Below are 27,947 nucleotides of genomic sequence, written 5' to 3'. Positions count from 1 at the left end.
ATATTCTGCCACTCATTTGCTGTTTTTCTTTTGGTTATAAGTCTGAACTATATCGATCTATCTATCTTTATTATCTTATCTACTATTTGTCTAGTATCAAAGCCGCTCCACTATTATGTTATCGGTGGGTCGGACCCCCTCCTCTCTCCTTACATCCCTGCATCCCTCCCTTCCTCTCTCCCTCCCGGCAGTGCATCCCCATCCCCCACACGGTGGCCGTCTCTTCGGGTGAAAGCTGTCTTCTCTGCGCCACTGGTCCGACAAAAAACGTTGCTGTAGCAGAGCCAGTCCGCACCGACCAGAGGCAGAACAGACTCACGGGAGAGATCACGTACGCACACGGGGAATCTTTTTATTGTTCTACCTAGTGGCTTTGGTAAGTCTCGTCCGATGTTTATTATGGAGGACAGGAATGTCCATGTGTCGACTTGCTAGTTGTTCGTTTTTTTTCCCTCTGTATCCCTTCAATTGTCCTCCGTGGTGGCTACAGTGGGGGAACTAACGTTAGCGGGCTAAGCTAAACCAGCTAGCTTTAACAACAGAATCAAACTTATACTAGCTAGTTCTCGTATCGGTACGGGTGTTGGTGTTACTGGTTTGCGTTCAGGCGGAAAAAGTAGCTGCTGCGGTTGCGGTGCGGTCCGGTCTGATCTTTTGTGAGTATATTTTATTGCAGTTTGCTCGCTAATTAGCAATTTGAACAGCGTGTTTCGAGGGATGCTACGGGTTAGCGGTTGCCTTTTCAGGTTAGCAGACAAGCTAAGCTAACGTTAGTATTATGTGACCCGCATAGATTCCTGCATGGAGTGCTTCGGAATGGTTGAATTGTCATGCTAACAGTAGCTAATCTGGTGATAATTGGCAAGATGGCATCTCGGAGTTGTTATCTAGAAATCGGTGGATTTTTCAAAATGGTGTCTTAAGCTTGTTTGAGTGTGACCATTTTTGTCCAACCATGGCTGTTTTTGCGTTGCTTGCTATCTCAGGAATGCGGTGCACTGCCAGTACATACTCTGATGGATGTATCTACATATGAATCACGTATGTGATGGTAAATAAAAACGCCTGCATGCTAGACTGTATCCTCCAGGCTACAGCCACAATTATAAACAAAACAATCGTATTTTGGAGTGGAACTAATTTGTTTTTATCGAAGTTTTGTGTTGCATCTGTAGTGTGTTTTTAAAAGTGTGTTTAAAATAAAGTGTACCTTCTATTCTGCATAATGAAAATATTTGCACACTTGATTTATATGGTAACGTTAACGTTACATCTTCACTAAGTCTATGCACACCACGTAGGTTCATAATAAACATGTTTCCTCTTGATGTTCAATTTTGGTTACATGAAGACACCAGCTACTGTTAGAATAAGTATTATAATGCATTTTTTTTATTATATATATATTTTTTTTACATATTTTATCTTGGCAGCAACCAATGGTTATTTTCTGTATTGATTGGTTGCTGACCAGTTTCTGATTAAACAAGTATTGTTCATTTTACAGAATGTTAGAAAATGGTGAATGTCCATTACAATTTATCAAATAATGCCCTTTTCAAATGGCTTGTTTTGTTTGACCAACTTTCCCAAACAAAAACAAAAAATGTTTTTATTTTACAATGACAATAATCAGAGAAAATCATTCTAGACATAGAGATGTTTGGCATCTCTGCTTGATAAACTTAAACGGTAAATTAATGATCAGAATTCTTGTCTAATTGAGTCATCAACTAGTTCAGTGAGTAGAGATGCAACCGTCTAACAGGGAATCGCTGTACTCACTGACGACACAAAAACTCAACAGAGCCTCACATAGTTCAAAAGAGACAGGATTACACAAAATGCTGAAGGCATATTTTGCTTCTTCTCTCTTATGACTAGTCTTATCAGTGAAATGAATCCTCTTTGCGATCATCTCTTTTTTTTTTTTTGGGGGGGGGATTACCTGCTTTAGTCATTGACTACTAATCCCATTTAATTCAAGAAGACTTATCTGTCTAAAGGGATTTCTGAGATGCTACTGTTCTTGGCCCGCACCAGAGCAACACAGTTTTATCTGTGTACAGTTCAAATTGTACTCTGCAGAGACAGGAAGAAGCTCACTGCTCCATGTATGTTAGGCATTCAGTGATGTGATTTGTTTAACATTTTTTAATTAGGTTATGCTTCATGAGGCCAAACAACATTAGTCATATTGATCCTACCCCCCAAAAAATACACGCATTATAGGTAAACTAAGTAAAAGGTAAAGGCTGTGGACAATCTTTTTTTAGACCCTAGTGAAATTTTAAAAAGCAGCTGGCAGAATTGCATTCCCCTGATGAAGCCATATTAAATGCAAGGACAATGTTCATCCTTGAGAAATCCACATAAAAATACAGTATATTGGTGTCATTTTAAGTGAATCTATATTTTTTGCAGATGATTAAAATATGATCTCAGTTGGGATACATATCAGTTAGTGTCTTTGAAGTATTGGCTAGTTCAATTTTATCTTCAATCTAAGGTGACCCCTGTCTGCCAGGCTAGGGAAAAGGGGGGGTGGGGGGGTGGTGGCATGCGTTGAGCGCAGTCTCATGTGTATGAATAGGGGGCTGTACAATGCAGCTGTAAAACTGTCAGGCTATAGAAAGCTGGAGTCACTTAACGTTACGAGAGTGAGTGGGTTCTATAACTGTTTTTCTACCACTTTGTCCCATGTGGTTTGAACCACTTAAGTTGCTCATCAGAGATCAGTAAACAAGATGCTTACAGACGGCAGCTTCCAGATTCACCCTCCTCATCATTCAAGTTCATTACTAAAACTGGGACCCTAACTACTGATTTGTATCCGTTATGTATGCATCTATCTAATTATTTTTTCCTTTTATTAATTGATTAATCATTTAGTCTGTAAAATGTCAATTTCCCAATGCCAATCCTAACCACACACACCTGCGCAAATATATTGGCAACTGCCAGTTGCATGCAAATGCATTCTTCCTTTATAATTACCCAGTCGGTCAGCTGACACATCCACTAAGCTTTATGCAAAATATGCGCGATGTCATCATCTGGTGACTTGGAGCTAGTGCTAGCTACTTTCATCGGAAAATAGTTGGCAACACTGCTGCATTCACCTCACGTTGGACCCTTTCATATGAGTCAGCCATCACTGTTTGTCACTTGGTAGAGAATCCAGTCTGCAGTGTAGTTCAAACTAGGGCTTCACAATATATTGTTTCAGCGTTGACATTGTGATGTGCGCATGTGCAAAAGTCACATCGTAGGGCGTGCAATGTCATGTCAGACAATTGAACTCGTCATGCTACAACTTTTTGCTGCTTGATACAAAAGGAGAATGTGCACGTTTCTCTTTTGCAGCATTTCATTTAACATGCTTATGTTGGCAAATGCATATCAGTTAGTATCGGTTATTGGCCTCCTTGATCACTAATAATGGGTATGGTCCCTGAAAAAAACATATCCGTTGATCCTTAGTACCAATAGAAGATGTGAAACATTAGTCAAGTTAGTAAGTGATCAAAGTAATAGTGTATTGATTACTGTATTAACTATCCTCAAGTGTTATCCGGACTGTAAACATTAGTTATGTCAGACCAGTAACACTTACCATAATGAGGTAGCAACTTGTATAGAATCGACTACATTCTGCTCCTGTGCTGGGGCCAGCTGAACATGGAGCTGAGGCCCAGATCGGGCATCCATATATGGATATCTGCGATGAGCAGATGTCATCTTGTCGAGAAAGTTAAGAAAAACGCACAAAGCGTAGAGCAGACTGAAACCTGGGCCTTTGTCTTGCAGGAAGCAATTTTACATACGTTCAGGATATTTTGGGACATGTTTAACATGGAAATCCGATATTATGAACAGTATATGAATGAGAGAAAATCACCAAAAGCATAAAAAGTCCCCTTTTAAGTTGCACCTTGACATCTGTCAGCTTGTCTTGTATCAAATGCTGCTACTGCAAGACGGCACGGTCCTTAGGTTTGGTGTGTATTAGCATGGATTCAGGACAATGAGTTTTTGTTTTGACTCTACACCCAGGGCCCTGCTGTATCTAATCGAGAGCTAGCTTACACCTGGGATACTATTTGAATAGGTATTTTTCACAGAAGACCTAGTTTGGCTCTATATGTTTAGAAAGTGATTGGCATTGATCACCAACTCTCAAAAGCCCCATCTCATTAATAATGGTGCTTTTGTGCAAAGAGACAGTAAAATATTACTGGTTGCTACGTTATCTACAACATTATGGCCTTTTTTTCCTCGCTGTGTTTGTGAAGTCCCACCGCAGACAATAATGCCTGTCTGCTGTTAATATTGCCTGGAGGTATTAATTGTCTATCATTGCTCATAAAGCTGTTTGTTCTCTTTTGTGTGTCTGCATGCTTGTTCATTTGTGTGTGTTTTTTCCTCCCCATACCTCCTAGGGTCCGATTATTCAGAATATTAATCCAGGTACGCTCACATTTGGAAGAATGGGGGTTCACTTTTTAACCACTGGCTATTAGAGCCTGTTAATTATAGGAGCTAGGGCTGGGCGATATGGATAAAATCAAATATCACGATATTTTTAACCAAATACCTCGATATCGATACTGCGACGATATTGTAGGGTTGACAGTTGGTGCTTTCACAAAATATTTACACAATGAGATTTTTGATAAATAATCATCAGTAATGTGGATATAATGACTAAGTGGGTAGAGGCAAATAATAGAACAGTTACAACAGTCTGGTAAGTTCAGAAAATGACATCACTTTACTGTAATGCAGCCTTTAAAACCAGGAAAAGACAACACTTTCTGCCATATCACAATATTACGATATCCAAAAATCTAAGACAATATTTAGTCTCATATCACGATATCGATATAATATCGATATATTGCCCAGCTCTAATAGGAGCTACTTTTAAGTAGATTCTAGAAGTTAAATTAAGTGTTGAATTGTTATCCCAAGTTTCTGCAAGATTAAGGCCTTTGTCCTTAACTCATTTTTTATTATTATTATTCAAAGCAGTGTTAAACATGTTTAAAATTGGGGCTTAGGGTTCGATTCCAACCTGCGGCCCTTTGCTGCACGTCTTCCCTCTCTCTCCCCCCTTCCTGTCTACAACTGTACTATCAATTAAAGGCCAAAATGCCCCAAAAAATAATCGTAAAAAAACAAACTTGGACCTGGACTTGCCCAGCAGCTCATTATTTGCTCTCCCATCTTAATGTAGCATTTGCAAGTAATCAATATAATTGTATTTCACCTGGTTCATTAATTAATTTGGAGCACCTTTTAAGCTTTATGCATTTAGTAAGTGTGCAGATACTGCAACAGGCAGCCATTGATGCACCAGGGCCTTTTTATTAGGGCTGTTTCAGACCTATACATAGTCACAACAATAATACACAACATGGTCAGATGCAGCCCTGCAACAGTTTCATACCGAAAATATTTGTACACAAATTCAACGGGTGGCAGTCAACACAGTCTGCCCCGGGTGTTCACGACAGGTCAGGCGTCTCCCCGCATTTCTCCCGTAGCAGTTTGCCACGACCGGCTTGGGAAAGCCTGGGGTGAAGGTGGCTCACGGCTCCGTCCGAAGGTGTTGAAAGTAAGATTTATTTCATCCACACGCTTTATAATTATAATTGCCATGCCTTCAAGTGCCCCCCAAAAAGTTAACTTGGTTGGCAATGATGAACATAAGCTTTTGCATGATGTTTTGGCTCTCCTTAAGTGACGAATTTTACATGGGCTCGTGGTAGTGTGGATGGTATGTGGTATTGATATCTGTCGACACACTTTTCTCTCCATTCAGCAATTTTGTTGTCTGGTGTAAATGAGTGTTACAGCCTCACTAGGCGACTAGCATGGCTGTAGTTGTTTCCAGTATCATTCAGGCCTACTATTGATGTTATAATTCCCCAGATGCTGTGAGAAGAGCTCATTAAAAGTCAAATTGCTTGATGCTGTGTTTTAAAAAAGTTAGACAGAAGCCTCTAATTAACACATTAAGTAAGGACTCTTTGTTTGGGACAACTTTGTCACCACCGTCTTTGCTCCTTACCTTAAACTGAGATTAGATTTTTTTTCTGCATCATAGACTCTTACATTTAAATGCAAACTGTATCATGGCAAAACATACAAATCTTGACCTCAGTGTCAACATCTTAGAAAACTTTCCATACTATTTACTATAATGTAGCTCTTCACAAGTGTGTGTGTGTGTGTGTGTGTTAGTAACCAAGGAGGGGGTAGAAATTGAATCTCTATAAATAGATAATGTTGAAGGGTATATATTTCAATGTAACATTTCCATTTTCAGTGGGCCGGCACAATATTGTCACATAATCCAGGGATGCAGACCCATGAGGTTTGTAACTTGGATGATTTTGGAAAAGAGAATAGCGGAGGAAGCCGGCACAGAGAAAAGGGGAGATGCTGTCCCAAAGTGTATAGTGCTGTCCTAGATCTAAAATAGCCTAGGGCTGTTTGGAGCTTGTTGCTGCAGGGCAGGTCTGATTGTGTGGAGGGGGATTTCTGATTCCATCACACTGCCTTTGAGCACTATTGTAAGATGGATTTGGTCTCGGACTTGATTATGGAGGTCAGTTCTGATTGTGAAAGCAGGCACTATTAGTTTCTCTGTCCCTAAGGTCTGTGCTTTGTTAGATATCATGCTGTAGTATGATTAGTGCTGTGTTAAAGGCCCTGTCAACCTACTGTACATGAGCACAATATTTTTTTCTATAAATATTTAGTGTCAACGAGGAAAAACTTCACATTTGAAAACGAGTTGTGAGTTTTGTTTGGTCATTAAAATGTCAAAAGATGATTACACTCCCATGGCATATGCAAACTTTTTGAGAAGCTGCTGCCTGTGAGTATATTACATGTGTGACTCATTATCGTCCTTGGTTGTTATTTTCATTTTGGTTTCCTTTTCATATGACCCAAGTGAAACGCGGCCGAGAGAGAGAGAGAGAGAGAGAGAGAGAGAGAGAGAGAGAGAGAGAGAGAGAGAGAGAGCGAGAGAGAGAGAGAGAGAGAGAGAGAGAGAGAGAGAGAGAGAGAGAGAGAGAGCGAGAGAGAGAGAGAGAGAGAGAGAGAGAGAGAGAGAGGAGAGAGAAGAGAGAGAGGAGAGAGAGAGAGAGAGAGAGAGAGAGAGGAGAGAGAGAGAGAGAGAGGAGAGAGAGAGAGAGAGAGAGAGAGAGAGAGAGAGAGAGAGAGAGAGAGAGAGAGAGAGAGATGATCTTTGCAGATTTGAAACAAAGCACTACCTGACTGTCACATTACTGAGCTCACACAGAACAGTTTAAGATGGACACACACAAATACACCCAGCTTTGTTGCATGCTGTGTTTTTGTACATAGGCCTTGAGGCTATAGCTTGTGAGTTCAGCCCAAATGAAGTTCCACTAATAGAGTTTAAGCTTAACGATGTCCTGAACAATAACTGGACTGTCTTCCTAATAATCTGTCACTTGGTTTGGGAACCTGAGGGTGATTAGCTGATTGACAGAAAAGTAATGGGCAACTATTGTGATTATCTAGTAATTTATATTTTGCAAATATGGAAACATTTTCCAGTTCCAGCTTTTCAATTGTATGGATTTACTCTTATTTCTTTCAAATGATCGTAAATTGAACATCTTTTGGGTTTTGGAGTATTGTCAAAAACAACAGACAAGACATTTGAAGGGTCCTGGTAAATTAAGATTGTGAAATATTCACTATGTTATAAAATGTATTAACAAATCGATTTTAATCGAGAAAATAATCAGCTAATTACTCAATACTGAAAATAGTCGTAAGTTGAAGCTGTAGATGCATCGAAAAAATAATGCATTAATCAGAGATGGCAACTGATATTATCTGAGTGATGTATATTAGTCTACACCCCAAAATGGCAGATAGTTCCTTTTTAACTGTAACAAGTGTTGGGTCCGAGTACCCATCAGCAGTTGCTGTTTGCTGGTGACTCTCTATAATCAAGCAGGGGTGTGTTATTGATATTTTCAGGCAACCAACAATGCGGTGTAATTTTTTTGCGGTTCTTTTCTTTATGAAGTAGGCTATGCTTTAAAAATGCATAAACCATGGCGATGTGTAGGCCTACACATCTCTGCCCCTTCACACTGACCTACAAATAAATGTACTGTCTCTTTTATGGTGAATCTGTCCTCTGGAGAATGGTATTTTACAATCATAGTGTGCTGATGAACAGAAGGTCTTCTGGCTAGAAATAGGCTTTTATTTAGGAATAGAGAGCCTGAAGGGCCCATCACCCTCTTCCCCTGAAAACAAAGGGAGTTGTGGTCAGGCACTCCTACTCATCACATGCATCTCTGCCGTCCTCTGTTCCTCACACACACCTTCATTAGACGCATTGTGGTGCCCCTCTAGTTTTCACCCATTCACTTTTCATCACCTTTGCCTACACATTCTGGCTCTCAGGCTGTAACAGATGAACAAACGCATCTTTCTATACTCTATTCAGTCACAGCTGTAATTTGGTTTGTGTTGTGTTGTAGCACTAGACCTCGGGGTTAGCTTAGCCACCTGTCCATGTGTTAATGGGCATTCTTTCCTCACTACACATTTACATGCACATACAACTTGGCTCACTTGAATAACCACCATTAAGGTAATATTTTTAATTAAAGCTCTTATGTGGTTTGCTGTAAGATTGAATTTTTATGATTTTGTTTGATAATCGTCTGTCAAGATGAGAGGCCACTAAGTTGACTAATGGCCATATGATGTCTTCACCTAAATTGTGACAATGATGGTGCTTGAAATTGGGAAAAAAAACTATCAAAAAGCCATGCTCACAGGCTCAGCATTGGCTTTAGGGATGGCAATCAGTCCGTCGGTCCGCCACACTGAAATAGCTCTAACGTAATCGTAACAATTAGGCTAGATAGATTGCCATTACATTTTATGGGTTAACATTTGTTGTTTTGAGTGAATTTTGTCGAAATCTTTGGGATGGATTGCCATGAAATCTGGCACAGACATTAAGGCCCCCCCTCAGGATGAACTGTACCAACTTAACTTTTCATCTTGGACCACCATTGTTCCAAATTCTGATTTGTCTAGCACTTTGATAAATGACCAAATACCTGCATGCTGGTTACATTCCCATCAGCCTCAGCTGTACTAGGTTTAGTTCCAAATGGAAAATGTTAGCACGCTTCCACACAAAAACTAGGATGGTAAACATTATACCTGATAAACATGGCATTGTTAGCGTTGTCATTGTGAGCATCTTAGCATTATGTTAGCATTTAGCTCAAAGCACCGCTGTCCCCAAGTACAGCCTCACAGAGCTGCTAGCAGGAGTCTCGTTATTGTGTTATACTGCTCCTTGTGCAGATCGTTGTAGATCAACTCGGTTGCAGTGTGGCACAGTTGCAATAATCTTTGCTTTTTGCTTTAATCTTATGTTAAGAATTAAATGTTTGCATGAAGAGACTGATTAAGTGAGGTAGAGAAATCTAATGATAAATTAAACGAAGAACGGCAGAAAGGAATAAAAAGTAGAAGGCAGAGTTGCCCCAGAGGAAGGATTTAAATCATAAGAGATACAGTAGCTTAATGAGGAATGTACTATGTGATGTCTTCAGCAATATGATAATGAATTCCCCTGGCACATTCTTTTGTTATGAAATATGAATTTGGGTAATGAACCAGAGTTGACATATCACCACTCTTGTTGTTTTTACACACCTACAAACACACACAGGTTCATGTTTTTGACTATTTTTAAGGCGTGCATATGTGTGTTTTTAAGAAATTCATCTGTAAAATGACTCAAAAGCAACTGCACCCACATGTTTGTGCTTGCATTCAGTTTCAGAATGACTCTGGGCGTTTTGACGTCAGTGTTTTTGGATGGAGCACTGAAATGCTTCCTTGCCTAATTTGAAGTGTCAGTTGGTGCTGTTTGGCATCACTACGCTACAGTGTATGTCCAGGAATTATGACAGTGAAGCTATAATCGCCTATAGGATTTGTTAACTGGCCATGAAGCACAAGCCCAGGATGGATCGGTTAAATTTAAGTACGTCTTTTTGTACAATCCAATTCACAAATCTACAGGAAGCAGAGTTGGACAAATGAGTTTTGATAGTCTGTACGTGGTGAATGGTTGATGTGCTGTGTGCAGATAGACTGCCACAACAAATTTCATGCAGAGCCACACTGAAAACCAGACAGAACCAGCCTGATCACTGCCGTAACATACCGGCTCCCATCTCTTTGAGAAACAGAAGTGCAAATCAACACACAAACTCAAACGACACACAGCTCACACACCTTCCCTTTCTTTATTTATTCCTTCAGCTGTTCCTGCTCTGTGTTTGTGTAATGCTCTTGTGGTTCTGGCTCATGCTCACTTGATCATGCGTATTCATGGCTCGGTGCAAGACTTGACCTATTTGTACTATATTTTGTTCTCTGTCACTTGCCCGATCACTGGGTGTGTTTGTGCTTTTTCATTTTGGCTGTCTTAATGTTTGCTTTGCTGCTTGTATTTGATGTTGTGTACAGCACATCACATAGAGAGAGAGAGAGAGAGAGAGATACATACATACATACATACATACGTCTCACTTTCTCTTTGACATGCACACATCATATAGCCTAGGCTTTACATACACAGGAATTAATACAATATTACCTCAAGGCTGTTTTATCAGCCAGTACTGCTAGAAACGGCTTGTTTTGTATGCACATAAACAACTGATGGTATAAGAGATTTAAAAATGGAAGCAAACACAGTCCAATTATTACAATATTTATATACACTGTTTTGTGTTTAGCACATTTATGCATGTATTGGTGGCTAAAGACACAGCAGTCACTTACACAACTGCTTTAAATCACTGTCTCCCCTGCTGCGGTCACTAACCATTTGCTGTTGCACTGGTGCTTGCTTTTTTCAATTTTTTTTTTTAATTTCATTTTTTTTTCCTTTTCCTGTGTTCGTTGTAATCATGACCTCTCGCTGTTTTAATTTCAGATTTGCATATCCACTTCCACTCCTTCCTCATTTGCATACAGCAAGAATGGCGAGCGGGCATCCCACAGACAAATTCAGTTTCATGTATCAACCAGACACGCACAAGAGGTACGGGGCACGCATGCACACACACTCACACACACACACACACACACACACACACACACACACGTAAACAATATCCCGTGCCCATATTCTCCGTGACCAGGTAAGTTGAAAGTTGGAGCACTTGAGGTCTTCTCGTCTACATTGTGAGACCAGAGAAACCAGGCTGGTAGAGCTCGCCCTGCCTTGTTTGGTGCAGTAGTGAAACTAAGGAAGATGTGCAACATTTGGCTAGCTGTATGTAATGCCACTCAAGAAAACCAAACCATTATTTTCAGTGGATCCATGCGTACTTGTGCTTTTCTGTCAGTACTTGTGCCTTATTTATTCCAAAAGTCTGTGTTTTTAAATACATTCTTACGTTGAGCCTACTTGAGGGTGAGGATTCAGGGGACTTGATTTTTTTTATTTATTTTTTTATTGCATGCTGGCAAAATCCTTCGGCTGTCAGATGTCGCCTTAAAAATCTGAGTTTGGGATTTATGTGCGTGATGAGTGTGTGTGTGTCTGTGTGTGTGTGTGTGTTTATGTGTGCTTGATAAACGTAACCGTTTTATTTCCAATTTACACGGCTTACATCTCTATTTCTCCATTTTTCCTCTGGCTTCTCTTATCCCCCTGCCCTCTCCTCCACACTGTCCTTTTCTCTCTTTCTCAGTAAGAACAGGTTAGCTTCAGCTATGAATCCAGTCTACAGCCCCGTTCAGCCTGGCACCCCATATGGAAACCCTAAAAACATGGCCTTTACAGGTAAGACTAACACACACACACACACACACACACACACACACACACACACACACACAGTTATCATCCTCTATACCACCATAAACCTGTTTTTAAGGGTGGCTGCAAGTGACACACAACATTGCTGCTGAATTTTGAGTCAGTGAAGGCCTCTTGATGCTTCTAAAAGTTGTTCAGAGAAAACCCTTATTTTTTATAAATTGGTTAGTGTTATTCTAGCGAAGTTTACTTATTGTTGTTTTTGTTTCTGTTGCATGCATCCAGAAACTAACTTCCCTACACAACACTATTACACAAACTACCAGAAGATAGATAATAAATATGTAGTGCTGCACCATCAGACTGTACAGTAACACTGCAATGCGGCTTACAAAATAGGGTTCTAAATGCATATTGTGTTTGATATTGATGGCACCATCACCCAGAAGTTATGGGAAGGCCTCGGACTACGTCAATCTTTTTCCACAATCTATAGAATGTGTTTCAGAGAGAGGGCATTTGAACAAAGCATTTTAAGCCCAACAAACAAAATATGGCTGCTGCAATAGAGAAGACTGACAAAGACACAAATCTGAAATCTAGATCCAAAATATAAAATTGTGACTCTGTACACAATAATGTAGTATCCAGAGAAGTTGCATGCATACAATAGAAAAGTGACACAGACTACAAATAAAAAGATAGAACACAGTAGGGCTCGGCGATATGGAGAAATTCAAATATCACGATATTTTTGACCAAATACCTCTATCGATACCGCAACCATATTGTAGTGTTGACTATTGGTGCTTTCACAAAATATTTACACAATGAGATTTTTGATAAATAATCATCAGTAATGTGGATATAATGACTAAGTGGGTAAAGGCAAATAATAGAAGTCTGGTAGGTTCAGAAAATGATATAACTTTACTGTAATGCAGCCTTTAAAACCAGGAAAAGACAACACTTATGCCATATTACGATATCCAAAATCTAAGACGATATTAAGTCTCATATCACGATATCGATATAATATTGATATATTGCCCAGCTCTAGAACACAGATTGAAAACTCCCCTGTTAAAGACCAGCCAGTCAGTCTCTTCTGAGGAATGGTGTTGTAGAGTTATCTTCTCTCCATCTTTTGGGATTTTTATTTTCCAAAACACAGTAGAGAGTTTGAACTGCAGGTCAAAGGTGTCCGCAGGAACGATGAATGTTTAGATTATGTATTCACCATCAAGTTGCACACATATTTAAGTAGATTATATGCGGTTAAAATGAGAGCACTGGTGTAGCTTACAGTTATGGGCTTCCGCTCATGTTTAGTTTGCATTTGCATGTGAAGAAGACACACATGTGTCCCACACGTTTTTTAGGAATATTTCCTGTCAGAGACTTAATTTCGTTCCACATGAGTGTCAGTTAGTAAGCAGCCCATCTCATGTGTGTCCATTGATGTGGAAACACTCAACACACTCATTTAAATGATAAAACAGTCCATGAAAGTTGATTTTCCTATCTTCAAATCTGACTGATAGTAAATGACCTCTTCTGAATATAGGAAAATGAGCCCCGATATGTCTGAACTACACACTCATTGTGACCAGCAGACAACACCAGGAATAATGCAACAGAAGGGCTATAATAAAACAAATGTTGGTAATAACACATTGAATTTAACTTGGGATTTTGTGAATTGCCATACCTCTAATGCTATACTGTGTTGTCAAAAAGACACATTTATTTAGTTTTGATTTGGTTGTCAAATCTGCCTGCATAATCTATAATAAAAAACATATTAGACTAAAATGAGTTCAGATAAGTTAACCATCACAACCCTCAGACTCTGCTGCATCGTAGATTTACGCTGATATGTATTAAACCTGTTACGACTGGCCCAACCTACAGCAGCTAGATATAGTAAAGGCTCAAGGCTACAGAACAGATAGCCTGTGAGATTGACTGCCAATAATAGCAAGCAATGAGCTGCACTTCGCTCACTTACATGCCGTCTCTCAACTCTCCTAGTTTTCTCCTCTCTCCCTCCTTCTTTGCGCCTTTTTATCTGTGAAAGCTTTGTTTGGTGTGTGTGTGTGTGTGTGTGTGTGTGTGTGTGTGTGTGTGTGTGTGTGTGTGTGTGTCGTCCCCCTCCCCCCCACACCATTGGCAGGTGTGTCTCGTCTGTATGTAAGACGCATTCAGCCGACTGCGTTATTGGTGCAGACAGTTTTTTAATGAACGCCATCTGTGCACATCCTGCTCCAAACCAAATAACTGCCCTACCTGTGTGTGTGTGTGTGTGTGTGTGTGTGTGTGTGTCCCTCTCTGTTTGTTAAGCTATGGTTTCTGATATATTTCTCTGTTGTCTGTGATGTCCTGCAGGCTATCCAGGAGGGTATACTGCCACGGCTCCCACCTATACACCCAACCTCTATCAAACGGGCAGTCCTGGGTATCCACCAGGTAAGCCCTAACACACACGCGCACACCAGTTGATGACTTTGTTTATATTTAACAAGGTAATATCTCGAGAGGAATTGCTTTCAGTTCACTAAAATCACACCACAAAGATGGCAGTGAGTGTAGGGGATCCATTGAAATGTAATGTTAAGGGATGTCACACAGACACACTGGTACATGCAGATGATTTTTACGTCATTATCACGTTTTAGACAAATATTAAACTGCAAGGATATGTGTTTTAATGACTGCCCTTTGTGGAGTAGATATGATAATATTGCCTATTGTTTTTCTTTATTTTCACAATACAAAATAGAAAAATGTAAAAACTACAGAGCCAAAAAAAAAAAGCCAAGAGCGTTATTGTGTGGCTCCCTTTGAGAATTAAACATCCCATTTCATGAGGTTAACAACAATAATGCAGCCATCCTCTGTGCAAACCTGATTCGACAGTACTGTTACGGAAGTAAATCAAAAATAAATACAAATAAAAACTGTTGGCCATGAGGGATATCTTAACAGTTTATTATTATTCATATTAAATATTGCTGATGAGTAATCATGATATTCAGTTCACACTCTAAGAAGAAGTTGAGTAAGGTTTTGGTATGAAATGAAAGTTAGTCAGTGTTTAGTTTAAGGCTGGGGAAAACACGTTTTTAATAAATTACACACTGATGGAATTTGAATTTAAAGTCAGATGATCTATCACCGCTGCTGCTCTACACTGCTGCACTGAACTGATGTTGATTATGCATACGCAACCTAAAGCAAATCGTTTCCCCACATTTTTAGTAATTGAGTTATTTGTGATTAACATTTTGTTGAATAAAAAATGGATGTAATACCACAATTATTGTTTTAAAATGTGTTTCATCTCAGTATATTTTGAGCAAACGAGGTTGTTTAGAGCTCCACACAGGTTGCAGTAATGTGAAGGCAGGATAGAGTAAGTGGTCAACCTAAAGGGCATTGATGGTGAAGTGAGTGGGACGCTAGCCGGTAACAGCTGCCAGTGGCCTTATAGCAGCAGATACGTGCTCTGCTGGGGCTCAATGTCTGGTCCCCATAGCAGATGGGAATAACAGTTGTCTCGCTGCTTTCCAGATATGGTGTGTCTGTATAGATAAAGATCGTTTAGTGTGACGAGGGTCTTGAACCTTTCGGCCTAGAAACCCAGACTAAAAAACAATCTCACTGGAGTTGTCAAAGATGAGATCAAAGCTTGTGTATGAAATGAAATGAAATGGGTTTAACCTCTATTTTGTAGTGACTTCCATTGACAAATAACATTTTGGCAATTACTAATTGAATAATTGGGGGTGAAAGCTATATCATGATTTTTTTTTTTATTTTTATAAGGTGTTGCATGTAAAAACTTAGTTCACCTGCTTGTAGTAGCTTTAAGGCCCCTTAAAGCTACTACACAGATAAATTGCCACCTGTCTCCTTAGCTGTAGTGTCTTCTAAAAGCTTATTATAGGAAGACTTCTTTTTTGACTATACAGTTATTTGCTTTATATGAATTTGCTTGAGGCAGGTATCAAAGTTTTTTAAATTGAAATTTGAAAGCACGAAACAACAACAAATTCTCATCTCAAGTAGTCTCAAATGTCATAGTCCCAGTTGGGCTTTATTAGCAGACTTGTTAATTCATTATATAAAAAATGTATAGGTAATATTTGCAAAGGAGAAAGGGAGAGGCTCATACAATGTCAAACTCAGAAACGGTCAAGTTTAATTAACAACATCAGATACATAAGTCAAAATTACAACAAAAAAAAGGGAGACAATAGGGAGACCATAGGGACACACAAAAAAGGAAACCTTAAAATAACTAAAAGGTCAATGTGAAATAAAATATTACTTTGCAATCAATAAGTTAATAAGATATTTTTACAAAAGGATCTTGAAGACGAGCAACGAAGTCTGTGACTTTAAAGATGATATTCAGGTGCTTCCAGACAAATGGATGGTAAATTGGTAATGAAGTCCTTTGAGTAACTGGTATTATGTTAAGCATTAGGTAGATGATCACCTAAATAAAAACATTTTGAAAGTAATAATTACTATCAATCGATAAAAGATGTAATTGTCTGAACAGGGGAGAAAATAGCTACTTAAATTGTTTCCTTTTCTCCTGAATTTCAATTATCTTACCAAGGCAGGATGGGATTGTAGATTTCATCTGTGCTGCTTTTGAAGCCTCTTTCCTCTCGTCCCCTCCCCCCAGTTTGGTTTTATCTTTTGGAAGTCTAACAAAATATCAGGTATGCTTTGGCAAAGCTCACCCAGCTTTGTTCTAACAAAAAGACCTAAATATGGAGGCTGTTTTTTTTTTGTTGTTTGTTTTCAAATCAGCAGTGATACTGTTTAACTGCAAATTTATTTCTATGAATTCTGCAGTGCTTAATGTATGGTGAAATGAAAGTCTTTCAGATGTCGTCTCCCAGACAAACGTCAACCTCCAGACAAGCTAGCTATGCTCTGATTAGAAACATGTCTTGGAGAATGTCTTTATTTCTCAAGACCATTGAATAGGCAAACTGCTTTCTATCAGCGAGGCTTTTGTGTAATTGTCACACACCATTGTCCTCTAATGCCCTGCATGCATGTGTGTGAGAGGACACACATACACACACAACACACACACACACAGCAGCTCCAGCATCTCTTTGTTCCCTTGTCCTTGTGTGAGAGAAGCGCTTTCATAAGCTCCGCAGCAGCAACTAGCTAGTAGCATGTTTGACCTTCAGGCTCCTCCGAGCGGCGGCTCAGAGGTACTGCACCCCACAGAGCCGAGCCCAGCTGACAGCAGACATTAATGCAGTGGTTTGAATCAAATGCCTCCACTGTACTTCAGTAGACCTCGTGCCTTTCAACCTTTTTGGTGTAGTGTCAGTTAAATGGTGGTTTGTGCCACTTAGATGGTAGTTTGCTTGACTCTATATGCTCCATAAAAAGGTGATTATACTCTATACAGTGACTGCAGAACTACTTTCTGTAGAACGCTATTTTCAAAGAGCATGGTAAGACTAAGGCTAATTTAGGCTTTTAAGACACACAACCCTTGGCTGTGTTGTTCTGAGACTCAAGTCCCATTACTAGACAGCGCTAGTCCCCCATCTGGTGGATGGGGGATGCAACTAATGATTATCATCCTTTTGGTCTTATAATACATCATACAGTGTTGTTTTGTCTGAGCAGCAACAGTCCAAAACCCCAAAATATTCAATTTTACTACAATGTAAGACAAGGAAAAGTAGCCAACTCTTCCTCTTTAGAAGATAGAACTGTCAAATGTTGGGTGTTTTTGCTTGAAAAATTACTTAAACCAATAATTGATTATCAAAATGGTTGCAGAATAATTTACTAAATTTGAAAGTTGAAATATATTTTTAAAGGAGGGACAAAATTGTGTTAATTATTTTACTTATTTGGTTTCTACTGGTCCGCATCCAACCCTGATGTTCAGGGTTTTTTATACAGTATATTTATTGTATATAGAGTAGAATTATTCATAAAACACAGTACTGCTGACTCACATCTTCCTTTGACCGTATCTAAGGACTGACTAAGACCCTGAATTAGAGTATTTCGATTATATCTTTTGTCCAACTGATGTTCAGTTCAGAATTTCTTTTTCAAATGGTGGTAACACGGTGAATTGTAATAACTTGCTGCTATAATTAAATTGTTTTTGCTGGCAATAGATCACATGACTACTTGTATGTGAGAGGGGTCGATTGTAGTGACGAACCCACAGAGAATTATCACTGACTCTTAATTGTCAGAAACTTATTAATAAAGTGGGTTGCTCTAGTGTAATGTGTTTCTAAATCCTTCTTTTTGTCTCCCCTCTTTTTTTTTTTTACTCTGTTTAGGATATACTTCAGCAGGCACCCCGTACAAAGTGCCCCCCACTCAGTCAAATGGAGCGCCCCCTCCCTACACCCCCACCCCCACCCCATACCCAACAGCCATGTACCCCATTCGCAGTGCCTACCCTCAGCAGAACCTATACGCACAGGTAAGGATACTGAATGATTAACAACTTTACCTTAGAGACACACTCTGTACTCTGCCACTGAAAACTGATCATCAGATTTGTCGTGTTACACCTGTCAGTTGGCAGTGCCATTTAACTTAATCACTTTGGTAAATATACACACGTATCTGGTTAGTTGATTACACTTTACAGCATATTGGTACAATTAGGTGAAGCGATTTTGCGACATCATAGTTATGAATTTCAGCTTTAAACAAATAAGTGGTCCACCGATATATGGCCTTTTCCATGGCCGATGCCGATATTTAAAGAGCAGTGCCATCAATGGCCGATATCGGGGCAGGAATTTTACAGTGGCCATGTATAAACTTCATATAGTGTTTATGTTCTCACACGTTATATCCTTATAGCTGTGATGTAAGTATAAGCCATATATACTAGTATCCTTGAAACGTGTTTCGTGTTTAAAAAGGTCTCAATCAATAATATACATAAGTCCTTATGGGCCAAAGAAGCACCCCCCACCCCCTGATTCCCCATCATCAAATGATGAGGACTCTGATTAATCAGTTTTGTTTTGTTTTTCAATATTACTTGGTCATTTTAGTGCCCTGAGGCTACAATGGTTGTGATGGTATGTGATGCTAAACCTTTTCTAATAATATGAAGTACAAATACATTTTTTGATAGAAAAAAGTGTTTTTATTTCTTTAGAAATGTTGCACTGTTTAATAAAAAAGGCATTAATGCTTTTAGAAATGGATTTGTCTGTTTTAGTGAAATCGAGTTGTTTAACTTACTTACATGCCCTGGCATGTGGCCCCTGTGGCCTAAAACCAAATTGCCCCGCTGCAGGCCAAGTGGCCTTGCCTCTAAAATTACGGAATTCCGGCACGGTATGATACAGTATATAATGCCGATATCATGTTGTTTTTGTTGTTTTTTTTGCATCTAATTAAATGCAACAATTTACTAATAATAACAAATGAGACGCACAATTGCTAAACTTAAATGAACATTTATTTAGCACTGTTATTGAGTGCATTGTCTCTGTTTAGTCAGTGTTTAGTTGTAGGCTATAACTTTTTGCATTGTTTTGAAAATGCAATCAAACGTTTTTAAAACATTCCGGTGTCATGTGGGCGACCCCTAAAAGGCTTCACAGTTAAACTTGCTTACTGTCCCACAACCATCCCAAATGACAAATCTGATGAATGTTCTACCCTTCAGGAGAGGGACTAGGACCTTTTTTCCAAACCCTGTAAGCTAGTTTAGGTGTTTGGGGGCTTGCTACCGTGACGCTGACGTCTGCTCGTAGAACAGCAACATTGACACAAGGAGAAACGCCAACTTCGTTCTGCAGCAGCCACACTGGCTAGGCTGCCTGCAGATATGGCTGAAGACCTTTTTTGTAACTCTGCCTGTTAAGCGCAGGCATCGGACTATTCCGATTATCTCAATCGGCCTGATTAATGCCATTTGGATTTTCAGTTTATCACTAAAACAAATGTGTGGATGAGATGACTGAAGAAAGAATTGTTTGAATTGAAGTGATGGGTTGTTTTGTGTTGTTTGTGGAAATGTTAATATTAGTGTTCATCCTGACAGGGAGCATACTATACCCAGCCAGTGTATGCGGCTCAGCCACATGTGATTCATCACACCACCGTGGTGCAGCCTAACAGCATCCCCTCCACAGCCCTCTACCCTGCCCCCGTCCCTGTCCCTGCTCCTCGCAACAACGGCATGGCTGCCATGGGGATGGTCGCTGGGACAACCATGGCCATGAGCGCAGGTAAGACCAGAACCACCACTGACTCCAAAATGTTTGTTTATTTCATTTTTCAGAGATAACTTGCTGGCTTGTTGGCAGGCATTGACGTCTTCACTGTTCTCTGTTCTCTCTTGACTGTAATCTGTGCATTTTAAGTCATTTATTTATGCTGAAGATAGTCATGTGTTTTTAATGTTGCTCTCTGAATGTGTGTGGAAGTGTTGTTTTAAGAGTTCCCTTTTGTTTTGGCTTACTGATAGATTGTATGTGCTTGGCTGGGTCAGGTCTGTATACCCTAAAACAGCAGGATATAAATTGGACAATTAATTGAATCGTTGACAGAAAATTCAATTGCAACCATTTTGATCATCAATTTAATTGTAGTTTCAAAGCAAAAATGGCAAAAAAAAGTCTCTGGGTCGAGCATCTCAAATGTGAATATTTGATGGATTTCTTCATCTTCAATGATAGTAAAGTGAATGTGTGGTTTTTGGGCTGTTGGTCAGACAAACTTTCAGTGATGTTGCTAGGTACGCGGCTTGCGTCTCTGAGGCATTCAAATCCGAAAGGACGCAGTAAACTCACCATCCATTTGTCCAGCCATGTGTCCTTATTTTTTCCCTGATAATGCTAAATCGTGATCAAATCCGTTGAATCATAGAAATAGACAAAAGAAACCTCAAAACCACAAAGGAAACCTCCACACAGTTCTTATTAAACCTCCTTGATGACACACACACACACACACACACACACACACACACACACACACACACACACACACACACACACACACACAGGACCTGCAGTGTCCAGTCTGAAATCCTCCCACAGACTCTAATCTACAGATAATAGGTAAATGCTTGTGTGTGCATTTTTAACACTTTATCAATTTTAGCATTAGCATGTTAGTTACCGACAGGAGCTATATTTGCATCACTGTACTTCACGGTATCACTTCAGATAATTACTGTCCCGTAGCTCGTGTATACTGCTCTTCTGTTGCTCCGCTGTACAGGAGACCACGATAGGCGAAGGTAAGCTTTTATAGAACTTCTCGGGTCACACACTGCATGTCAATCTACTCCACTGCTAACAGTATTGACTTCCTCAAACTCTTCTTCTCTACCCCCCTTTTTTTTTTTTTTTTTTTTTAACCTGAACATGCCCCAAAATATTATTTCCCATTTACTGTCTTGCATATCTATTTCAGGATGTCTCCTATCAAATGAAATTGTAAGAATGCGTCTATGTCAAAGGGGCCTCAAAATATGACTTTGATCTGAGTGAGTAAGTTGAGCCATCTGGGGGTAAACTGACCATCTGACTTTTAAGACCATTGAACAATGAAAAGAGATTATTCAATATCCATTCCTTAAGGTTGCAGGGAAATGTGAATTTTTGCTCTCCCCTTGCAGTTCCTTCAGCCTTTAGTGGTTGAGGTAGCTTTTTAAAAGGGGGGGGGGGGGAGATGCATTACAAACTGTGTATTAATCTATGTTAGTATTGTCAAGTTAGCTAAGAAATGGTACATGAGATTTAGGTTTATTTAAGTGACCAGGAGTGGGACATTTATATTCGACAGAGAGGACCATTAAAATGTTTTATCAGGATCTACCACAGGTAAAGATTTTCTGCTCCCTGAAAGAAGTTTTTTTATTTCATCCATTTTCCCCACTTTGCAAGAGTCCTTCTTTGTGGTGTGACTGAAACAAAGATTTTTAATTTGGGACAGTCCACAATCATTTCGGGACGGCTTAGATTGTATTTCGGGACGGTTCCAGGAGGATGGTAAAAAAGATTATACTCCCGTGGACTGAAAACCTATCAACATCACTGCATTTCCAGCCACAATCATTGGCTCTGGTAACTTCTGTTGGGCAGTTTTTGCCATTTGTTGACAATTTGTAGACTAAGAACTGATTTGATTAAGAAAGTAATCATGAGATTGATTAAGAAGGTAATCATGAGATTAATCAATAATTTAGATTCGTTCTGCTTTCTTTAGTATTACTTTTATATGTACTAGGCAGGTGGATAGAGTCAATAAATAAGTAAATTGCCACAGCTGCTAACATAGTGGAAAAACCAGGCAAAATATAGCAAAATTGATCTAAAAATAAATGTAGAAAAATGTGATCCTGATATCACATATATATATATATATATATATATATATATATATATATATATATATATATATATATATATATATAAAAAAAAAAAACATGAAAGTCATTATGTAATGTTAGTCTACATGTGTGTATGTACGTATGTGAATGCATATTTATGTGGATATGCATGTGTATGTACTATCTTTCTATACACTTTTTTATATACTTATATCTGTACATAATCAAATATTTATATATATTTACCTTGTTAAGTTTTGTTGTCCTAGCTTTTAGCTGCATGTCTATTTCTGTGTATGAACGCTGAGAGCAACAAAAGCCAGAGTCAAATTCCTTGTATGTGTTAATCCTTACTTGGTCATTAAAGCTCATTTTGATTCTGATTCTGACAATGACCACAACTACAGCAACAAACCAAGCCTTCATAGCTGTTCAGCAGATGGATTCAAAAATGGCTGAAGCTCATCAATGGTGGTGGTGTTTACTTCCTGTAGGGACCCTGCTGACAACGCCCCAGCACGCCCAGATTGGAGGACACCCAGTTACTGTGCCAACCTACAGGGCCCAAGGGACACCTGGGTACAGCTACGTACCACCTCACTGGTAGAGCCCACCCATCATGTGAGTGTCTGCCCACCTGCTGTTTGCCTTCTCCTCACCACACCCCTCCTCTCCTCCTTTCGTCTGTTGTCTCTCTGACTTGAACAACTGTGCTGCCTCGCATTTTGGTAAAACCTAATAAACAAAATTAATAGTGGGAAATTGCTAGTTAATTCACCCAATTAGTTAATTAACTCAATTAGTAGATACATACATACATACATACATACATACATACATACATAACGTACGTACTGACTTACATACATACATACATACATACATTCTTTCTTTCTTTCATCCATTCATCCATTCATCCATCCCGGGGGACATTTTAGGCATCCAGTAGCTTAGACAACCATACCACAACAAACACACATATAACTCACATACATAAAAATCACTCACCGAAATTTAAAGTTTTAAAAATCACAAATTTAAAGAGTTAAAGGTGCTATGGTAGACTGTGTGCAATGGTGGTAGTGCAAAAGAGAACAGTGCAGGGATTGAACAGTGCAATAGCTTATTATTAAATATTAACTATGACTATGAAAAGACAAGAATGCAAACATAATAGAATTATAATTGCTTGACATTTTATATATGTTATAGTTATTTTACTGTTAACAATGAAATGATTAATACCGTTTACTCATTATTGCTATAATGTATGCTATTTTATCATTAGTTCAGTGTAATATAACATTTATGAATTTAGATAGTTAATACTTTGTGAGTGGTTAATACTTTTGTAAACTATCTATAATCATTATGTGAATGCTATTATATTGAATGTTTATTATAACTAGTAGTTAAGCATTTTGGGTGATCTATAAAAGAGGATTACTTGTGCACTGATAATAGCGATCTAAATTGTTAATAGATGCTTTACAAAGTATTTATTAAGCATTAACAATCTATTATAATCATCTGTTGCAACTTTATAATAGCATCCAAATAATGTTTGCAAACTATTTAAAACTGACACAATTTTACAAACTATTTCTTAAAGGTTTGCAAATCATTTGTTAATCATTAACAAATGTGTAATATGTCGTGTGCAACAATAAATTGTTAAAGAACATAAAACGGCATGGCATTACTAATCATTCGTAAACATGAATTATCATTTCATTGTTTAACTGTAAAATAACTTAAGTTTAGTTATCTATCAATTTGCCATTCATAAGTGATGGCGATTACAAAGCGTTACCCATATTTCTTAACCCCTCTTTTCCTCAGAGGTCTGAGTCGGCCTTAAATCATTCACCAAGGTGTGCTTCTGCTCTTCTTTCCCACCAGATCTGGAGTCCACCATCGTATGCAACTTCTCAAATCCTACACGGGCTCCCATTGGTAACCATGGGGACTCAACACCTGTCTGCAAGAACAAAACTAAAGTGCAACAGCCACTTTACAATTATTGTTACTGTTAGTATGCGACATTCTCTAACGTTTTTACAAAAGCTGCTTTTATTTTTTCTCTGTTCATTTGCCAACCAGTCATTACCTTATTTTGTATGGCTATTTTATTTTTTTTATTTTATCTCCTCATTTTCTGTTGATGTGTCTGTCATTGGAACTCCAGAAGGACTCTTGACCAATCACGGGTGTCACTTGCTCCTGTCACTTGTTTCTGTGTTGTGCTGGTGTGTGTGGTCCTTCCTGCTGCTGCTCAGTTGGCTGGAAAATATTGGGCACTTATTCTCAGAAGTGCACTCATTATCATCTCCATCAGTCACTACGAAGACTTAAGCTGCCACATTTCTAACAACTAGATATCAGCACAGTGTTTTAACATAATAAGCATTTTAGTTTTTCCGCTTATTTAATTGTTTGATATTCTTACTTTTACACATCTGAATTACTTTTTTTTTTTTTTTTTTTTTTTCTGTAGACATTTTTTTCCTACCTTTTGTTCTTTACCCTTCTCTTTATCCTTTTTTTCCGCCTTGTTTCATTTTCAGTTTAATCTCAGTCGTCTTCCAGCGCCTAGCTGTCTGTCAGGCAGTAGTCAGTCCATCATCCCTGCCGTTACGTGTCCGTGAGTGCTATAGGCAGATCACTTACCGACCACTACCCATGCTGCTGCTCACTGTGTCCACATTAGCATAGTACACACTAAGAAAACTTCACCTACTACATGCTACATACTATGCAGGCTAGTATGTTATGACACTATCGAAATCTAAACCTTAACCTGTAAGAATCTTTATAATAACCATGTCAACAGCATGGGTGGACACACACACACACACACAGGGGCTCCTGTGTTGTGTCGGAAAAAACACATGATCACTTAGTGGCACTTACTATACAATACCTCCAGTTATGTTGTTACTGATCACCACACACACACGACGTGGGTTTCTAGGGGTGTGCATGGCAGACAGCAGAGAAGGAGTTTAAAGGGATTGTGTTGGCGCAAAGAGAGGAGAGCAGGACAGGATGGAGAGAGCAGACTTTAAGGAAGGAGGAGGAGATCACATGTTCACAGTCAGGTCATTTCATTTCAAGGTACAAGACATTTGAGTTTGGGACATCTCACCTGCAAGAGGCCACCCAAACACTGCTATTTTTGCACTACATGTATTGTACATTGATTCTTCACTGTGATTACATCACCTCCTCTTCCATCCTTCTTTCAGGTGAGGACTTTATAACCAAACACTCAACAAATAGAAACCCACACTCTCGAGTATACAGTTAATAGTGGACCAGTCAAATTCATGTGTGCTGATGAATGGATAGGTTTCAGTCCGCTAGTCCATTTCACAGTTCCGTGAGTGCTGAAAAGACCAAACCAGTGACATGGGTGGTTGTGCACCACATTTAGGAAGAAATGATGGCAAATCAGAGGGCTGTAGTGTGTGTACATCTGGTCCATGTCATAGGGATGATTTGTTATACTCTGAATTTGGGTCAAAATTTGAACTTTGTCGGTATTACCATATGAATTGCAAGAGCACTGTAGTCAAAAGTGCTGGTGTTAGTGTTCATGGCTACAACAGTTTAAGAATATTAAGACATTTTAGCGAGAGTGCAGAGCCGTGATGACGCGGCCACTTAGTTGTAAACTGGTTCAGTCCAGTTAGCTTTTTAGACTTTAAGTAATTTTTTTATGAAAAAGATTAATCCATTTGTTCACCGTCTTTTCTTTTTTTTTTTTCCTGGAAATTGACACATCTGCTTTTACTGACTGCATTTAAACATAATTGTCCATTTTTTTTAAAAATCCATGCATAACCTTGATAGTCGTCAGATGAGGATAATATTTGAGCCAATGAGACATGGACCCTATACAGCTATTCATTTTCTGTTGCCTTTTATGCTTATACATGTAGAGACATTTATGTGCAAAGGCAGTATGATGACCCATTTTAATCAAACACTACAAACATACCAAGTAGTGGTGGTGGGGTTTAATATTTAAGTGAGGCGTGTGGTATTTTTCAGGATTCGCACACAAAAAAAAACTCAAATTACAAGTTCATGATCTGTAGAGTACAGATTTGTATAACAAAAAGCATTTACTGCGCGGGTATGTAGATGAAGTGGTTTGATATTGCAATAAAATAAGAGGGAACGCCTCAAACTGTTAACATACAGTAATTATTTTCTGAGTGTTTTGAATTGATTTAAAAAAAAAAAAAAAAGCTTATTGTAATCTCTAAATATGGATTACAGGCTCTGTATGCAGCCTCCATTCAATAATTATTGCAGTTACTGCTAAGAAGAGAAGTAGGAACATATCAAACATTTGAGTATTGAATAACTGTGGAAATATTGCAGAACATAAGACAAAAAAAAATTTAATAATTTAATGCTAAGTAACAGGTACCTATCTTGGTAGTGCAAGATGAAGAAACAATTTATATTGTAATTAAAAAATAAAACGATAAGGTTGAGTGTTTGAGGTATTCTTAGTCCAGATGTTTGTACACTAGTAGGTTAATTCTCAAGAAAATATTGCATAATACCGCTGTCGGATGAAAACCGTCGATCTTTGAGCCTTATTTTTGAAACGGCCCTTGTATTTTACAAGATAAATGGATGTTTATGGGTCATATAGTGTTCCCACCAAGTAAGGATCTTGTACATTTTAACTCGAGCCAGTACAACTGAAAAGAATACAGAAAGTGTGTTTTCTTGCGACAGCAGTAATGTTACTCGTCATTAGGATTTATTTAACCAACCACTACTTCTGTCAGTGTTTCTCAATAGTCTTATGTTTTTTTTTTTTTTTTTCTTCTTTCCCTCTGGTCAATTGAGCATAATGGGTATGCATAATATTCAGGTGTATTTCACTATAGCATTGGATCTCTAAGTAAAAAAAAAAAAAAAAATGCAGTATATTTATACAGCAAGTGGTACAGTAATGTATTTCTAGCTAAGCATGGTTGCATCAGTGTGGCAGCTACTGTTTGTGCTTTTAATATATATATTTTTTTTACCTTTTCTGCATTTCTACATGTCGGTTACTGATGAGGGGAACAAGGTCTGTCAACAAACTTGTGGAAATTCTCATCACCAAATCCCACAATTTAATTCTGAATTCACAGACCTTGAGGAAGCGGAGGATTAATGACAGAATTGAAATGGATAGCAGCTTTTTTTGTTTTTTCTTTGGTCGACTGAAAAATGGTTGCCATGATGCTTTTGGGGGCCATCTTCGCTGTCCGTTTCTGTTCTGTGGGTGCAAAGATGTATTGAATGATGAATGAAAACCCTCAGCCTCCACGCCCTTTGTTCTGTGCCATATTTCACCAACAGTTAAGTAAATATTAGTTTCCTCTCCTAAGTAACTGGTGAAAGAGTCCTTGTTATGTCTAGCTTCCTGTGAATCTGTGTTTTCCTATTGCTGTCCTATTCCTCACATTGTTGTTAATGCATTTTGCCTGTCTCACTTTTATCTTTCTTGCTCTATCCTCTGTGTTTATCCTATTTTCACTTCAGAGGCCATTTTGCATCCCTCCAGCCATTCAAATATTCAGTTTTTATCACATTCAGGGATGCAAAATGATGTCGGATCACATGTTCTGCTCCCTCTCATGTCCACTTTTAACCCTGTGCTCTATTTTTTTGGTCTCTATGTGCTTT

At 38.7% G+C, this 27,947-nt stretch overlaps 1 protein-coding gene across 6 annotated transcripts; it reads left to right on the top strand.

Annotated features, from left to right (window-relative positions):
• The first annotated feature begins 118 nt into the window (after positions 1–118).
• fam168a (family with sequence similarity 168 member A) lies at positions 119–27,101 on the top strand. 6 transcript variants are annotated; one of them, XM_031297249.2, is made up of 9 exons: positions 134–376; positions 11,036–11,143; positions 11,799–11,890; positions 14,255–14,335; positions 18,217–18,362; positions 18,949–18,975; positions 19,950–20,136; positions 22,655–22,868; positions 24,150–27,101. In XM_031297249.2, exons 2-8 carry the CDS (start codon positions 11,082–11,084, stop codon positions 22,852–22,854), a joined length of 795 nt encoding a protein of 264 aa, XP_031153109.1. In that variant the 5' UTR covers positions 134–376; positions 11,036–11,081; the 3' UTR covers positions 22,855–22,868; positions 24,150–27,101. The 6 variants fall into 6 exon arrangements, with proteins under 6 accessions (XP_031153112.1, XP_031153109.1, XP_031153111.1 ...); XM_031297253.2 differs by having other exon boundaries at positions 151–376; positions 22,742–22,868; XM_036001255.1 differs by lacking the exon at positions 134–376 and adding an exon at positions 478–656.
• Positions 27,102–27,947: the final 846 nt, after the last annotated feature.

This window comes from Sander lucioperca, chromosome 5 (assembly GCF_008315115.2).
Source record: "Sander lucioperca isolate FBNREF2018 chromosome 5, SLUC_FBN_1.2, whole genome shotgun sequence".
NCBI classification, from domain to species: Eukaryota; Metazoa; Chordata; class Actinopteri; order Perciformes; family Percidae; genus Sander; species Sander lucioperca.
This window is presented reverse-complemented; position numbering and strand designations above follow the sequence as displayed.

Bases quoted from the DNA above. Each gene is read 5' to 3' on its own strand.
- fam168a (XM_031297249.2), top strand. From the start codon at position 11,082: ATGGCGAGCGGGCATCCCACAGACAAATTCAGTTTCATGTATCAACCA. The intron at 11,144-11,798 runs GTACGGGGCACG...TCTCTTTCTCAG, and splicing joins CAACCAGACACGCACAAGAG to TAAGAACAGGTTAGCTTCAG. The intron at 20,137-22,654 runs GTAAGACCAGAA...CCACAACTACAG, and splicing joins AACCATGGCCATGAGCGCAG to CAACAAACCAAGCCTTCATA.